This window comes from Ovis canadensis, chromosome 1 (assembly GCF_042477335.2).
Source record: "Ovis canadensis isolate MfBH-ARS-UI-01 breed Bighorn chromosome 1, ARS-UI_OviCan_v2, whole genome shotgun sequence".
Classification (NCBI taxonomy): Eukaryota; Metazoa; Chordata; class Mammalia; order Artiodactyla; family Bovidae; genus Ovis; species Ovis canadensis.
Window position 1 is genome coordinate 69,236,510 of NC_091245.1, and position 16,676 is coordinate 69,253,185.

The 16,676-nt window shown below is 37.9% G+C and overlaps 1 protein-coding gene across 1 annotated transcript in view; it reads right to left on the reverse strand.

Annotated features, from left to right (window-relative positions):
- Positions 1-16,676, reverse strand: part of HFM1 (helicase for meiosis 1) — a 121,747-nt gene that overhangs the window by 12,042 nt on the left and 93,029 nt on the right. The window contains 4 exon segments of the mRNA XM_069572802.1: positions 1,943-2,049; positions 2,915-2,994; positions 6,302-6,417; positions 6,663-6,743. Of these exon segments, the coding sequence (XP_069428903.1) occupies positions 1,943-2,049; positions 2,915-2,994; positions 6,302-6,417; positions 6,663-6,743 (384 nt within the window).

A 16,676-nucleotide genomic window follows, 5' to 3' on the forward strand; every position in this document is an offset into this window, starting at 1 on the left:
ATAGAAATGGTATTGCTTGGGAATCAAGAGATATGGAATCTATTTCTAGCCTTGCCATTAATTAGATATGTGATTTTGGACAAGTCGTTTAATCTCTTTGAGTCTTGGCTTCTTTCACTGTAAAATGAGAAGTTGCACAAAAGTCCCTTACAATTTAAATTGTACAGTTCAACATACTTTCTCATATAATTTCTAAAATCTTTTCTTCTTCTCTTCTTGAACATGGAATACAGATGATAAAAAATGCCATGTTTTTCTTAAGCAGTCTTAAGAGCAATATTTGAATACATTTAAAATATGTTTTACCACCAAAGACTAATGTGTAAAAAGTATAATGAATATACTCAATTACTATTAATAACAGTATCAGATATTATACTAAGAGTTTACATACATTATCTCATTTAATCCTAAAATTCCTAAAATATAACCAGATGATGGAATTGAGACAAACTAAGTTTTGAAAAGTCACTCAACTACTAAATGAGCTAGGATTTGAACCTAGACAGATTATTTCTATACCCTGCAAGTTTAATAACTATATTATACAACTTCTTTTAAAAAATGGGGGAGGCATTCAGTAAAAGATGGGTATAGTAATACTGGGTATATTAATATTGGATATAATAATATTGGGGTTTAAAGTATTTAGATGAGACTTTTATATCATAATAAAAATCACATTTGGAATGGCGGGTGGGAAAGAAATAGAAGTAGAAAAACTATTTAAAGACAATATGAAAGTAATTAGAGGGAAGGATAAACTCTGGTATGGAGAAGGGCAGGGGATAGAGTAGCTATACAAGGAGTAAGTTAGAGGGCTATCGGTTGAAGAGAGATAAAGATAAGAGGGCTAACAATCTTACACTTTCTATCCATGTTGTAATGATATTTTTCAGGCTTTCAACAAATTGGATAAATGCTCTGATATTCTATGTGAGGTTAGGGGATTTTTTTAAAATTTGATATTGGGTCTAATGAGTGCCACTGTGTCATAAGGGGTGGTGGGTACTTAAGTCCTTGCCTACTTCAGATCTTAAATTATGGCTAGTAACAGCAATAGAGTGAAAGAATAAGAGAAAGGGTGGCAATAGAAGTAAAAAAAAATTCACATAAAAAATTGTTTTCAGAAAACCCCAAGCTTACCATTTCTGTACAGGTACTTGAATAAACAACTTTATGGCCAGAATTATTTCTTACATGTTTTAACAGACTGGCTATTGGTACCATGACCCAAAGAAATGGTACTATTAATGGCAGGATAAGGACTAAGGAGGAACCAGGCCCAACACTGAAGAATTTATATGCATTATTAAATGAGTTATATCCCATAAACTGGGTTATAGTCTCACATTATCATAGAGACTGTAAAAATCATAGTTTTAAGATCTACAGAGATACTAAAGTCACTAAATTTTCTATTCCTTAATTTTAAAGATAAGATTAAGCTCAAAAGAGATTAAATAATTTTATCAAGGTCACACAGCTATTTTGTAAAATGAAACTAATTTTATAAACAAAAAAATTATTTCAAATAATTCTAAAGACACATAAAAGTAACAGTTTGGTATTTTAATACTTTAAATGTTCAAAGAGCCCTTATATTCTCAGCTTTTCCTCATATTATCTTTTTAAATTAATTAATTTATTTTAATTGGAGGCTAATTACTTTACAATATTGTGATGTTTTTTGCCATACATTGACATGAATCAAACAGTCAAAGCTATGTAGGAAAAGCTTCTAAAAATCTGTGACAGACACAGAAAGACCATCTGAAATAATAGACCCAAGAATTTGAAACTGGTTCAATAACTGAAGAGAAAAATGTTGACGTTAGTAATGATAATAATTTTAGATGCTGGTTTTTTAATAACATTGCTTGTCAGTCCAAAGTAGTGATAAATCATATTCTCTTTCAAGTCAATATCAATAGTAATTTACCTTTGTCTTGATATGCAGATGGTTGTTGTTGCTGACTTTTTGTATAGATCTCATGCTGATCCCTCTGCTCCATTACAGGCAATTCAGGTGTGTTTAAATATTCTGACCTTTATAAAGATGAATAAAACCATGAAAATGTTAAAGAAAATATTACAATTAATCTAACTTTGAAAACTACTTATTCATATAAGTGAGAAAAAAATTGGTTTATCTACTCAGTACTTCCATGATTAAGTGTACTAGCTTGAGTAGTAAAGGGTTAAAAAAAATTTCTGTTTAATGGAAGTGACAACTACTTAGGTCATGTAGTCATCTTCACATGCCCCCATAGATTCCTGATATCTGTGTGTAGCCTTAAAAATTTATTGCTAATGCTTCTTTCAGTTAGATAACAAAAGCTAGGATCTCTTGAAGTACTGTTGGCATCTACTCTGATTGGTCAGTGGCTGTTCTGTACTGACTGTTAAGTACATTAAATGTCATCCCAGCATGTGGAATGCCCTTATCCGGAAGGGAAATTACATATATGTTATTTTTCAGGCATCATAATATAGGAAAAGAATGCTGAGTTCGCATCTAGAGCCCTCTGCTTACTAGGAATATGAGCTTTGGTTATTTCATCTATATAATGAGGTAAAAATACCTTGATTTATAAGCCAGGTTGTTGCTAAGGTCAAAAGAAATAATGCACAAAAGCTCAATTTTTAAGTTATAAAGTATTTTATAAATCTGAGATATTATTAATATAGAGATGATTTGATCTATGTTAAAAATATACTATAACTACAGAGTTCTGAAAAAACCTGGGGGTACAAAAGATAAAACCCTTATGATGTCATTACCTCATTATAAAACTAACTAATTACTATGATTTAAAGGTAGCCAGTAACAATCTTTCTCTGAGTAAATGATTATTTGGAGAAGCAGTTTATGATGAATAGTTTACCTCAGATATTAACATTGTATTTGTACCTTGCTATACTGGGAAGAGAAGGTTTTGGAGCAAAACCAAAGTCTTTAAGGCCCACACCTGGAGATTTATTCACCTGCATCTATTAATGAAAAATAACAAGTTCAACTATCAATTTCACATCAATACCTTTTAACAAATGAGACAAACAGCAAAATCCTGCTGACACACATGGTCCCCAAACCAACAAATTATAAGAAAAACAGGCTAATTCTCAATTCAAATCTCCTTCTCAGGCCCTTCTTAAATGTTGATATTCTTCATGCTTCTTCTTCACTAGGCCATCTTCTCTTTTCACTCTGCTGCTACTGCTGCTAAGTCGCTTCAGTCGTGTCCGACTCTGTGCGACCCCATAGACGGCAGCCAACCAGGCTCCCCCGTCCCTGGGATTCTCCAGGCAAGAACACTGGAGTGGGTTGCCATTTCCTTCTCCAATGCATGAAAGTGAAAACTGAAAGTGATGTCGCTCAGTTGTGTCTGACTCTTAGCAACCCCGTGGACTGCAGCCTACCAGGCTCCTCCGTCCATGGGATTTTCCAGGCAAGAGTCCTGGAGTGGGTTGCCATTTCCTTCTTTCTTTTCACTCTACATGTTCTCAAAGATCTCATCTGTTCCCATGGCTTCAGTTACCATCTACACATGAATGACTCTCAAATCTGTAGCTCTCTGTAGATTTGAACTCGTTCTCTTTCTTAATTTTCTAGTTCAGCTCTCTCCTGACTTTCAAACAGCTATATCCAACTGTTTATAGAACATCTTTACCTAGACATCTTGTAGGCCTCTAAATTCAATATTTCTCAAATGAACTTTTATCATGTTTCTATTCCTCCAAACTTGCTTTCCCTTTAGAGTTTTTACCCTAGTGAGGCCCCACTCTTTCCCCAATTGCTCAAGCCAGAAAGTGAAAGTGAAGTCACTCAGTCATGTCCAACTCTTCGTAGCCCACCTGGCTCCTCCATCCATGGGATTCTCCATGCAAGAATACTGGAGTGGGTTGCCATTTCCTTCTCCAGGGGATCTTCTTGACCCAGGGATCGAACTCAGGTCTCTTGCATTGCAGGCAGACTCTTTACCATCTGAGTCACCAGGGAATCCCAGAAGGCTGGGTATCATCTTTAACAATTCTTTCTACTTCACCTCTCATAAGCAATTAAGTACCAAGGTAGCTGATTCTACCTCTGAAAAATATTTTAAACCCAGCCACTTCTCCCCATTGTTACTGCCACTACATGAGACTAGGCCATTGTCTTGCCTGGATTACTGTAAAACCTCCCAAATGAATCCTTATGCTCTTTTTCTATTATCTCTAATCCATTCTCTACATTGCATCCAGAGTGAACTTTACAAAACAGCCATTGATTAAAGTCCTTTAGTGATTTCGCTTTCAGGATAAAGTCTAAATCTTTAAAATAGCAAAATTATTTTCATGATCGAGATCCTACTTATTTCTTCACCCTTATCTGTCTCCACCCTCCTACTTGTACTCCAGATATACTGCATTACTTCAGTTTTTAAAAAGATCTGTATCTCTTTCTCTGCCCTGGGTCACTGCATATTCTCTACATCTGAAATAATTTTCTAACCCTCTTCACCACTACTCTAGTATTCACCTCTCTCCATACTTGGCTTATGCCTATATATCCTTCAGGCCTTAGTCATGTTTATCAGGAATCCTTTCCTGGCCTATTGAAAATGGAGTGAGTGTACTTTCTATGTAAGTTCAAGTTATCTTACACTTCTGTCACAGAATCACTCATCACACTGTGCTGAAAAAATCTACTTACTTATTTGTATCCTTGACTCAACTGTAAGCTCTATGAGGACTGAGACTAAAACTCTCTCATCATTTTATCTTCCACATTTACTACAGTGCTTGGCACATTCTTGGTATTTAATGAATATGAAAAGGAAGGAAGGAAGGAATGATGTGGAATAAATATGAAAAAAAAAGAATGAAAAACTTGGGATACTAAAAAATAATTGTCTTAGAAAAGGTGGTTGCCATTTCAAACTGCAAACCTTTCCATGTTTCCCAGTAGTCTCCATATTTTAGCCTCATGACTCAGAATCTTCTTTTTATTAAAAAAAACCCTAGAAAAACATCAACCCTGAATATTCATTGGCAAAACTGATGCTGAAGCTGAAGCTCCAATACTTTGGCCACCTGATGTGAAGAGCTGACTCACTGGAAAAGACCCTGATGTTGGAAAGAGTCAGGGCAGAAGGAGAAGGGAGAGACAGAGGATGAGATGGTTGGATGGCATTACTGACTCAATAGACAAGAGTTTGAGCAAACTCTGGGAGACAGTGAAGGACAGGGAAGCCTGGTGTGCTGCAGTCTATGCGGTCGCAAAGAGTTAAGACACGACTTAGAGCTGAACAACAACAGAAAAGAAACAGGTGCTCTGTCATTTTCTTGGCTCTGTTCTGTAGCTTGATCAATTATTTGGCCCTGGATATGATGGCAATGGCACCCCACTCCAGTACTCTTGCCTGGAAAATCCCATGGATGGAGGAGCCTGGTGGGCTGCAGTCCATGGGGTTGCTAAGAGTTGGACATGACTGAGCGACGTCACTTTCACTTTTCACTTTCATGCATTGGAGAAGGAAATGGCAACCCACTCCAGTGTTCTTGCCTGGAGAATCCCGGGGATGGGGGAGTCTGGTGGGCTGCCGTCTATGGGGTCGCACAGAGTCGGACACGACTGAAGCGACTTAGCAGCAGCAGTAGCAGGATATGATGACCAAGGCTTAGAGTTAGTCTGCTAGTGACTTATCAAGAGAAGGAATTCCCATTCCTTCATCACTTGAAAGGGAGACTCTTGCTCAGTACTCATCTAGAAGAGTGATGAGTCACTCTTGTAAGTCACAATTAAAATCAGCTTTAGATTTTCCAGCCCAGTCCACCACAGATGGAGCCACGAAAAGGCAAGAGGATCTAGTTTCAATTACTAAACCAAAGCAAGCTACATACCCCTCTCCATTTCCCTCTCTCCGGTTTAAAAAATAAAGAAAAAAAGGCTAATGAAGGAAAGGTTTGTATAACTATGCTCCAAACATGGATTTATAGATTAACTATTAAAAATTACAGTATCTTTCCCTATGGGCTTCCCTGTTGGTAAAGAATCTCAGTTGGTAAAGAATCTGCCTGCTATGCAGGAGACCCTGGTTCAGTTCCTACGTTGGGAAGATCTGCTGGAGAAGGGATAGGCTACCTACTCATGACTGAGTCAGACATTTCCTTCACACTTTTCCTATAGAAACCATATTATGAATAAAAGTCATATTCCTAGTCAAGCCTTTACATAACTCTACTTCTGTGGATACCTATCTAATTGATACACAGAATAATAACTATAGAACAAGGGATAAATATTATTAAAACTAACCTTAAGACGTTTAACTGGAGGAAGAGATGAAACAGCATTTCTATTTCTTAAATCAGATAAATATGAAGAAATTGTTGATTCTTTCACTTCTGACTTCTGTGCAACTCCAGTTTTACCTATGAAAGGAAATTCTAGATTCTTTAAGTTCAATTTTAGGTATTATTCAAATAAGACCAAATTTCTGCAACATTTCTAATCTAATATTTACTTTTTAAAAATGTTGTCCACAAAAGAATAAAAATTATTTGAGTTATAAGCTGCATAATATAAATATCATGTGTAGATAATCAGGGTATGATCACTATTCCTCAAAAACCTTTTAATTTTTAAAATCTGAAATAAACTGTTTTATGGAACTCACAGCAGTCATGTCCACATGTATGTTTATTTTTACAGTGATGATTACATTCTCGGTTCCCAGGTTTTTTGCTGGCAGTCATTCCTAAATCAATATAAGGGGAAAAAAAATCTCTTTTTCACTGTATCTATTAACACAACTAATTATAATTAATTTTTATCCACCTCTTTCCTTTATGATGGTACAAAAAGATCATGATTTTCACACTTCCTCAAAAATTTACCCATTTAATATGTATTTTCAAAAGATATTCTGATAACAATCAGTCCCTGCCCACCATCAGCTCTATCCCAGCTTTTCACAAGAAGCACTGAGTCACCTATAAGCTTCTCTTAACCTCCCTAATATAAACAGAATTAAATATCAAAGAGTATCAGTCAACTCTTGCTGAATGAGGTAAGAATGTGGGTGGGGTTTTGAAAATTTTTTTCTACTTTATACTTAAGCCTGAAAAACCTGGAAAGAAGCAAACCTCATGGCATTTTGTTGGCACCACAGATAGCAGCTAATAGATAGGACACCATGCATACTTAATAAATGTTAGAAAGTGCTTTAGGGATATAAATAATTTGCTATATGAATTCACAGAAAGGAGAGACTGCTTTCAGCATGACCCCTGTAAGCTAGTATTAATACACCTAAATACATAATTTATTCTTCATTTATTATATTTAAGTAGGCTTTTTCTTGATTCCAACTGTCCAAACAACATGTAGGAAGGGAAAGACATTTGAACTGATCCTTGAAGGACAGACATGATCTGGACATGAGAAGGGGACCACAGGAAGATGTCCCAGGTACAGAGCATAATATCCAAAGGCAGCAAACAACAGACTAGAGAAAAGAATTGGTATATTTTCGCTGGAGCATAGATTTTTAAATGAATTAGAAATGCTGGAGATAGTGAAGAGCTTTGAATACTTCTGTAATCTTTCTTGGACCTTTACTCTTCATTTTCAGTGTGTTACTCAATCAACCTTTTTCAAAGCATGGCATAGCTAAACAAAGATAATATCTATATAGCACCCTGGGGTAAATGAATAAGGCTGCTCACCACATGAGGGAACTAGTTAGATGCCATGAGATTGAGGAAATCAATGTACTGGGTACTGAATAAGTAATAAAATATTACTGGCAGTTGGAAGCTAATAGCTAAACCATAGTGTTCCCAACTGAACATAAACAATTTTGGCAAAATATAAACAACACTCAGATAAGGCCACTCTATGATTATAATGGAAGACAGATATGAGACTACTATATAATTATTTCTGAAAGTAGAGACAAGGACACTGAAGAACCATAAAAATAACTAAACATCTCCCTCTTCTGGCCAACTCAAATGACTACTATTTCTTTAATCCGTTCATCTCCAAGACAAGACATACCAAAATATCCAATACCCTACTTGCCAACAGCACCCAATCTAGAATTGACCTCTGCTTTCCCTAAGTCCTTCTAAGAATCGCCTGTCACAAGCTGAAATCCTATAGTAGGTTCCTTCTGATTCCCTGAGATGACCCACAGTTCTGCAGATGCTATACTTTCCTTTGAGGCAGCAAGTTAGAAACTACCTAACTTTCTTCAAATATGGGCTTCCCAGGTAGCACAAGGGTAAAGAATCTGCCTGCCAATTCAGGAGACACAAGAGATACAGGTTCAATCCCTGGGTCAGGAAAATCTCCTGGCATAGGAAATGGCAATCCCCTCCAGTATTCTTCCCTGGAAAATACTATGGACAGAGGAGCCTGATGGGCTACAGTCCATGGGGTTGAAAAGATGGGATATGACTGAGCGACTGAGCATCATCATCACCTCAAATACAGGTATGCTCCTAGTGGCCCTTGCCTGAAAGTTTTTAACATTATATTTCACAAGGTGTGCCACAGATTACTGGTTGAGAAGTTTTGTCCCAGTTCATGATCTCTGGTTTCCTTGAATCCAGTCCTACCAGGCTACAATTTATTTTATATGCTGTTGCTTAATTAATCCTCCCAAAATTCAGCTCTGACCAGATCATCTGCTCACTTAGAAACATTAGTTACTTCCTGCTGCCAACAAAATTAATTCCATATTTAAGGTCCTCTACGATGTAATTCTTATCATCCCTTTTAGGACCCACATTAACCCTTACCATCAAAATATATCTATTTGCCATTAGTATTCAAACAGTCCCAAGCCTTTCTATGATTGTACCTCTGATATTATCTCTTGTCTTAGAGACTTTGTCTATCAGAAGCATATCAACTTTCAGTTCAGTTCAGTTCAGTTCAGTTCAGTTGCTCAGTCGTGTCTGACTCTTTGCGACCCCATGAATCGCAGCACGCCAGGCCTCCCTGTCCATCACCAACTCCCAGAGTTCACTTAGACTCATGTCCATCGAGTCAGTGATGCCATCCAGCCATCTCATCCTCTGTCATCCCCTTCTCCTCCTGCCCCCAATCCCTCCCAGCATCAGAGTCTTTTCCAATGAGTCAACTCTTCGCATGAGGTGACCAAAGTACTGGAGTTTCAGTATCAGCATCATTCCCTCCAAAGAAATCCCAGGGCTGATCTCCTTCAGAATGGACTGGTTGGATCTCCTTGCAGTCCAAGGGACTCTCAAGAGTCTTCTCCAACACCACAGTTCAAAAGCATCAATTCTTCAGCACTTAGCTTTCTTCACAGTCCAACTCTCATATCCATACATGACCACTGGAAAAATCATAGCCTTGACTAGATGGACCTTTATTGGCAAAGTAATGTCTCTGCTTTTCAATATGCTGCCTTGGTTGGTCATAACTTTTCTTCCAAAGAGTAAGCATCTTTTAATTCCATGGCTGCAGTCACCATCTGCAGTGATTTTGGAGCCCCCCAAAATAAATTCTGACACTGTTTCCACTGTTTCCCCATCTATTTCCCATGAAGTGATGGGACCAGATGCCATAATGCCATGATCTTCGTTTTCTGAATGTGGAGCTTTAAGCCAACTTTTTCATTCTCCTCTTTCCCTTTCATCAAGAGGGTTTTGAGTTCCTCTTCACTTTCTGCCATAAGGGTGCTGTCATCTGCATATCTGAGGTTATTGATATTTCTCCTGGCAATCTTGATTCCAGCTTGTGTTTCTTCCAGCCCAGCGTTTCTCATTATGTACTCTGCATATAAGTTAAATAAGCAGCCAGTATATTGTCAAGGGGACAATATACAGCCTTGATGTATTCCTTTTCCTATTTGGAACCAGTCTGTTGTTCCATGTCCAGTTTACCTGTTGCTTCCTGCCCCGCATATAGGTTTCTCAAGAGGCAGGTCAGGTGGTCTGGTATTCCCATCTCTTTCAGAATTTTCCACAGTTTATTGTGATCCACACAGTCAAAGGCTTTGGCATAGTCAAGAAAGCAGAAATAGATGTTTTTCTGGAACTCTCTTGCTTTTTTGATGATCCAGTGGATGTTGGCAATTTGATCTCTGGTTCCTCTGCCTTTTCTAAAACCAGCTTGAACATCTAGAAGTTCACGGTTCATGTATTGCTGAAGCCTGGCTTGCAGAATTTTGAGCATTACTTTACTAGTGTGTGAGATGAGTGCAACTGTGTGATAGTTTGAGCATTCTTTGGCATTGCCTCTCTTAGGGATTGAAATGAAAACTGACCTTTTCCACTCCTGTGGCCACTGCTGAGTTTTCCAAATGTGCTGGCATACTGAGTGCAGCACTTTCACAGCATCATCTTTCAGGATTTGAAATAGCTCCACTGGAATTCCATCACCTCCACTAGCTTTGTTCGTAGTGATGCTTCCTAAGGCCCACTTGATTTCACATTCCAGGATGTCTGGCTCTAGGTGAGTGATCACACCATTGTGATTATCTGGGTCGTGAAGATCTTTTTTGTATAGTTCTGTGTATTCTTGCCACCTCTTCTTAATATCTCCTGCTTCTGTTAGGTCCCTACCATTTCTGTCCTTTATTGAGCCCATCTTCGCATGAAATGTTCCCTTGGTGTCTCTAATTTTCTTGAAGAGATCTCTAGTCTTTCCCATTCTGTTGTTTTTCCTCTATTTCTTTGCACTGATCACTGAAGAAGGCTTTCTTATCTCTTCTTGCTATTCTTTGGAACTCTGCATTCAAATGCTTGTATCTTTCCTTTTCTCCTTTGTTTTTTGCTTCTCTTCTTTTCACAGCTATTTGTAGGGCCTCCTCAGACAGCCATTTTGCTTTTTTGCATTTCTTTTCCTTGAGGGATGGTCTTGATCCCTGTCTCCTGTACAATGTCACAGACTTCTGTCCATAGTTCATCAGGCACCCTATCTATCAGATCTAGTCCCTTAAATCTATTTCTCACTTCCACTGTATAATCATAAGGGATTTGATTTAGGTCATACCTGAATGGTCTAGTGGTTTTCCCTACTTTCTTCAATTTAAGTCTGAATTTGGCAATAAGAAGTTCATGATCTGAGCCACAGTCAGCTCCTGGTCTTGTTGTTGTTGACTGTATAGAGCTTCTCCATCTTTGGCTGCAAAGAATACAATCAATCTGATTTTGGTGTTGACCATCTGGTGATGTCCATGTGTAGGGTCTTCTCTTGTGTTGTTGGAAGAGGGTGTTTGCTATGATCAGCGCAGTTTCTTGGCAAAACTCTATTAGTCTTTGCCCTGCTTCATTCCGCATTCCAAGGCCAAATTTGCCTGTTACTCCAAGTGTTTCTTGACTTCCTACTTTTGCATTCCAGTCCCCTATAATGAAAAGGACATCTTTTTTGGGTGTTAGTTCTAAAAGGTCTTGTAGGTCTTCATAGAACTGTTCAGCTTCTTCAGTGTTACTGGTTGGGGCATAGACTTGGATTACTGTGATATTGAATGGTTTGCCTTGGAAACGAACAGAGATCATTCTGTTGTTCTTGAGATTGCATCCAAGTACTGCATTTCGGACTCTTTTGTTGACCATGATGGCTACTCCGTTTCTTCTAAGGGATTCCTGCCTGCAGTAGTAGATATAATGGTCATCTGAGTTAAATTCACCCATTCCAGTCCATTTTAGTTCGCTGATTCCTAGAATGTCAACATTCACTCTTGCCATCTCCTGTTGACCACTTCCAATTTGCCTTGATTCATGGACCTGACATTCCAGGTTCCTATGCAATATTGCTCTTACAGCATCAGACCTTGCTTCTATCACCAGTCACATCCACAGCTGGGTATTGTTTTTGCTTTGGCTCCATCCCTTCATTCTTTCTGAAGTTATTTCTCCACTGATCTCCAGTAGCATATTGGGCACCTACTGACCTGGGGAGTTCCTCTTTCAGTATCCTATCATTTTGCCCTTTCATACTGTTCATGGGGTTCTCAAGGCAAGAATACTTAAGTGGTTTGCCATTCCCTTCTCCAGTGGACCACACTGTGTCAGACCTTTCCACCATGCCCACCAGTCTTGGGTGGCCCCACAGGGCATGGCTTAGTTTCACTGAGTAGACAAGGCTGTGGTCCTAGTGTGATTAGATTGACTAGTTTTCTGTGATTATTGTTTCAGTGTGTCTGCCCTCTTGCAATACCTACCGTCAAGACTGACTCAAACAGCACCTCTATCATGGAGATTTACTCATTAGGAAATCACTCTGATCACCTAAATTATAAGTGATTTCTCTCTCCTTTGAGCCCTTATGGCATTTCTTTGTCCCTCTCACTAACTGTATGCTGCCTTATACTTAATGTATTTACATGAAAAACACAGTAAGGAAATATAGGGCACCCTAAACTAGAGTAAGATAACATGAGTCCTAATATGGGCTGTTCTCTGTAGAAAACAGGGATTAAAAATAATAGTTTTTGTTATCTCACAGAAGTAAAAAGATAAAATGAAATTATGTATGTGACTGCATTTTAAAATTAAGTAATAAACTAATATATTAGTATATGTATTAACTCTACTATTATATTAACTAAAGGTTATACAAGTAAGTATAGAATTATTTTGACTGCTATGAAGGAGAGGAGCACAATGCTGTAAAACAGGGGAATGGTCTGGTTAGGAATGTTTTGGAAAGCTTCCCTAAGGAAGTAATAATTGGACTAAGGACTGAAAAAAGAGCAGCATTTACAAGGGGTTGGAGAAAGAATGTTTCAGGCAGAGGGGATAGCATATGAAAAAGCTCTAAGACAAGGGAAAGCATGGCACACAGAGAAATTAAAAGGTCAATGTGGCTGATGCTCAGTAAATAAGAGAGAGTGCATGAGATGAGACAATACTGGTAGAAAGATCAGTCTATGTTCCTAGGGAAATGACTCTACCATGGCACTCTGGTGATTGCATGTCACCACCTAGGCAAGGCTCTGCTAGTTACAGAATGCCCTCTGATCTTCCCTGGGACATGTCAAGATATGCGGTCTTGTGAGGAACTGTTTATAGGCCATTTCTCATCTGCCTCCTTGGCTTGTAGGAGGCTCCCTATCTTGCATAAGGCTGCCAAGAGGCAGTTTCTTATCTGTCTCCTGGTTCTAGTCAGGCATACAACCGTCCACTTTGCCTCTTTCAGGCACAGCTGTAGACTATAAAACTGCTTAGCTATAGCCTAGAGTTGACTCCTCAAAAACAAAGCAACTCATCTTTGATGATATCTGGTTCCTCCAGTTCAGTGTCATCCTGTGAGATGATGGATACATGCAGCTGATATCATGCTGATCTTGTTTTGCCATCTGTGTAAGTAATAAACTGTCTGAACACATTTGGGTCTCTTGGGTCCTTACTAGTCAACCCTATTGGAGGTGAAGCAAGACTTACATAGCAGCTGGCACCCCACTGCTACTTAGGAACTCACTGTTTATGTGATAATATGGAAACTTGTTGAGAATGTTAATGATTTGTATTTTTATTCTAAGAGCTAAGGGAGCCACTGAAGTGTTTTAATCAAAGAAGGAACATAACTGAATCTGCATTTTGAAAAAGCAATCTATGGAGTGTAGTATGGAGAATGGATTTGAGAGAGGACAGAGTAGATGTAAGAAAACTAGTTAAGAGGTTACTGTAAGAGAATAGATTTGAAAGCAGACAGAGTAGATAAAAGAAAATTATGGTAACAGTCCAGAGTGGTAGTATTAGCAGATTCAAACAGAATGGACTAATTTAAGAGATGTACAGAAGGTAAATGTATTTTTCAAGCAGAATCAAGTGTTTTTTTTTTCTTGAGCAATATTTTATTTTCTCTGAAGCTTTACTGCCTTCCTTTTAGTCTAGCAATGTCTACCTTAAGTTTCCTTATTAGTTCATTCAATATTCCAAAGATAAAGACAACTACATGAAAACATCTTGCCCGCTCACTCTCCCTCAATAGTTCTCTCTTTTCTAGAGCCCTCCAACCTCCTCCCAATGCAATCTAGGCCTGTACTATAGTTGTCATCCTGGAACTTCCTTTCATTAAGCTCCTGGACTGACTCTACTATTGCTGGATTCTTTGACTTTTTCTTTATTGTTTAACTGTTTTGTTTGATTGTGCTTATCCTTGAACAACTGCCTGAGAGAGGATGTATGAAAGTTAAATTTTCTGAATAATTGAATATATTAAGATGTCTTTACTTTCACACTTAATTAATAGTTTGGTTAGGTATAGAACACACGGTTGGAAATAATTTTTTTCCCCTGGACTCTTAAGTCCACTGTCTTCTAGCATCTAGTATTGTTGATGAAAACACTAAACTATTTTGATTTTTGTTCCTTGGAAGCATTTACGATTTTCTCTCTATCCATGATGTTCTGAAATGTTGTCTTCTTTGTAGATCTTCTTTCATTCATCCTAACTAGCACTGTGCTAAGTTGCTTTAGTCATGTCCAACTCTGTGCGACGCTATGGACTGCCAGGCTCCTCTGTTCATGGGATTCTCCAGGCAAGAATATTGAAGTGGGTTGCTATACCCTCCTCCCGGGGGTCTTCCTGATCTGGGGATGGAACCAGCATGTCTCTTATGTCTCCTGCATTGACAGGCGGGTTCTTCACCAGTAGTGCCATCTAGGAAGCCCTAAGTAAACCCTTTTGATGTGCAGACTTATGCCTCGCTTTAAGTCTAGCAAATCTTCTCAAATTATTTCTTCTGATTTGTTTTTTCTGTCTTTCTGGAACTCTGATTAGTTGGGTATCAGGCTACAGATCGCCCTCCTGTCTCTTACTGTTTTGCTTTCATTCAGATTTTACTGACTTTATCTTCTGGCCCTCCAGTTACGCTATCTTTTTTTTTTTTTGAATCATAGTTTTTACTTCCCTGTGCTTACACTTCTTCTCTAATTGATTTTTTTTTCATGGTATCCTATTGTTTTATAGTTGCAATTTAATCTTTAATTTGTCTGAGATTACTAATCTATTTTATTACATCTGTGAATTATCCTGTTTTTCTTTTATTCACTTTCTGTTTACTTATTTGGGACTTTCTTTCACATGTTCCAAGTTTTCTTTGAATGTCTCTTTATCCATGGCTGTCTGCCTATGTGGCAGTCCTATTATACCTTCACAGATGAGAAAATTAATTCACAAAGAGGTGAAGTAACATGTTCAAGACTATGCAATAATAAGTAGGAAATTTCAGATTTTAATTCAGGTAATCAAATTCCAGAGGCTGATCTCTCAACCACCCTGCTTTACTGGTTATAGCAGCTGCCTTACTTCTCCCCCATATAATGCATTTCATTTACTTAGTGATGAAATTTTATCAAGTAATCACTTACTTGATGAAAGTGAAAGAGGAAAGCGAAAAAGCTGGCTTAAAACTCAACATTCAGAAAACTAAGATCATGGCATTATGGCATCAGGTCCCATCATTTCATGGCAAATAGATGGGGAAACAATGGAAACAGTGAGAGACGTTATTTTCTTGAACTCCAAAATCACTGTAGATGGTGACTGCAGCCATGAAATTAAAAGATGTTTACTCCTTGGAAGAAAATCTATGACCAACCTAGAGAGCATATTAAAAAGCAGAGACATCACTTTGACAACAAAGGTCCATCTAGTCAAACCTATGGTTTTTCCAGTAGTCATGTAATGGATATGAGAGCTGGACTGTAAAGAAAGCTGAGTGCCGAAGAATTGATTCTTTTGAACTGTGGTGTTGGAGAAGACTCTTAAGAGTCCCTTGGACTGCAAGCAACTGAACAGAACTGAATTTACTCAGGAAAGGAATCCATGATTTATAGGGTGGGAAGAACAGGAGGAAATGCCTTGCCGGTTGTTTTGCAGTAATGGATAAGGAGTCACTTTGTCCCTTATCCAACATCTAATAGATGAACTTACAAACATTACCACATGATGGTGCACAATGACTATACACATCTGTTACCAGTGGTGGAAATTATAACTAGGATCTAAAAGTCTAATTATATAGATTCTGCAGACACCCCAAAATTTCAAGGCAGAGTTGAAAGAGTTGACAAGTCTTGCTAGGAATGAGAGCTTTATTTCAGCTTGTTTACAGAATACTAGCATATAGATATTACCTAAGTGACAGAAACTTCTACTATATTTCTCTTAGAAATGATACTTCAGAAACATAAGTGCTCCTCTACCCCCACTCCACTCCCTAAGTTCTGAGAATTGTCTGAATTTGTTTTATTAACAAACACAAGCTTACAGAGATTTATAGCTGGAAAAATAAGGTTCTGAGAGAAACTTGGCATAAAATGTACATTTAGGGACCAAATTAACAGATCTCATACTCCGTCATTATCAAAATCTGAAATGTATACATTTTCTTAGTTTTGCCACATAATATATTAATTTATATGTTTTTAAAGCTCCAGTTCCAAGTACTTAAAGCAAAATAAATCATTAATGTGAAACAGAAATCCATTTGAAGTGAATACATAAAATTACTTTAACAAGGTCAATAATGACCAATAGAGTAAGGTCAGGTAAGATTTTTTAAAAATCTAGAAAAAAAAATTAAAAATAGGAGGCATCCTTGCCATACTTAGGTTCACATCCTAACTACGTGTGCACATGTGCATCAGTCATGTTGAACTCTTCGTGACCCCATGTACTATACCTTGCCAGGCTCCTCTGTCCA